This window comes from Sinocyclocheilus grahami, unplaced genomic scaffold (assembly GCF_001515645.1).
Source record: "Sinocyclocheilus grahami isolate Dianchi unplaced genomic scaffold, SAMN03320097.WGS_v1.1 scaffold10911.1, whole genome shotgun sequence".
Lineage (NCBI taxonomy): Eukaryota > Metazoa > Chordata > Actinopteri > Cypriniformes > Cyprinidae > Sinocyclocheilus > Sinocyclocheilus grahami.
The window spans coordinates 3,756-4,518 of record NW_015513514.1 but is presented as its reverse complement, the minus strand read 5'-3'; the positions used below and the strand labels follow the sequence as shown (position 1 = coordinate 4,518).

The window sequence follows — 763 nt, the reverse complement described above, 5'->3', positions numbered from 1 at the left end:
ACACACACACACAGTGTTGTGATGTGAACACAGACCGTACACTCTGCTGTCAGCAGGCTGTGAAGTGCAGCTTCTGCACATGCTCAGTGTGTTTCCCATCACATCACGCACAGTCACACAGAGCAGCCCCTCCACCTGCCTCCTCCTCCAGGAACTGATGCTCACGCGTCATGTCGTGGGCACCAGAGGGATTTCTCTAAAGGCTGCATCCGATCTGCTATGGAGTTCAACTCTTCATCTGTGTTTGAGCTGCATAAAGGTAAAGCACTACACACACACACTGATAACAAGGAGGGGTTAGTACTGCTGCCACTGTTGCCATAGTAATTGCTTATCTACGGGTTTTGCCATAGCCCATCATTTGCCTTCGTGATGTGAGGGCTGCCATCTGTTTGTGAATGAAGAGTAGGGTGCCCATGACTGATGATTTGTAAACCACGAAGTGAGGGTCACCATCACAATGTTTCATGATAAATTCCGGGGTTTTCTGTTGTAGTCGATGAGGTCTGTGATAGCAGCTCTGTCAGCGGATCTTCTGTGTTGTTATGTGTGTTATATACACCCTACACACACCCTAGACAATACATACATAAGCCCAAAGCAATATCTGATTTCTCAGTGGCTGCTCAAGCTGTATACTTAATTTCATCAACTTGTTTTCATATCTCCTTAGGTCGGAGTTAATTCATTTGGGGGATCCAGTTGTTGACATGAAGTAAGAATATTGAACAATGAAAGCTTAATATGAACAATAAAAGATTAC

The 763-nt window shown here is 45.0% G+C and overlaps 1 protein-coding gene across 1 annotated transcript in view; it reads left to right on the top strand.

Annotated features, from left to right (window-relative positions):
* Nucleotides 1-113: 113 nt before the first annotated feature.
* Nucleotides 114-763, top strand: part of LOC107578565 (ankyrin repeat domain-containing protein 55-like) — a gene marked incomplete at both ends in the record, with an annotated part of 4,084 nt that continues 3,434 nt past the window's right edge. The window contains one exon of the mRNA XM_016264511.1: nt 114-259. Within this exon, the coding sequence (XP_016119997.1) occupies nt 114-259 (146 nt within the window). The remainder of the gene's footprint in view (nt 260-763) is intronic.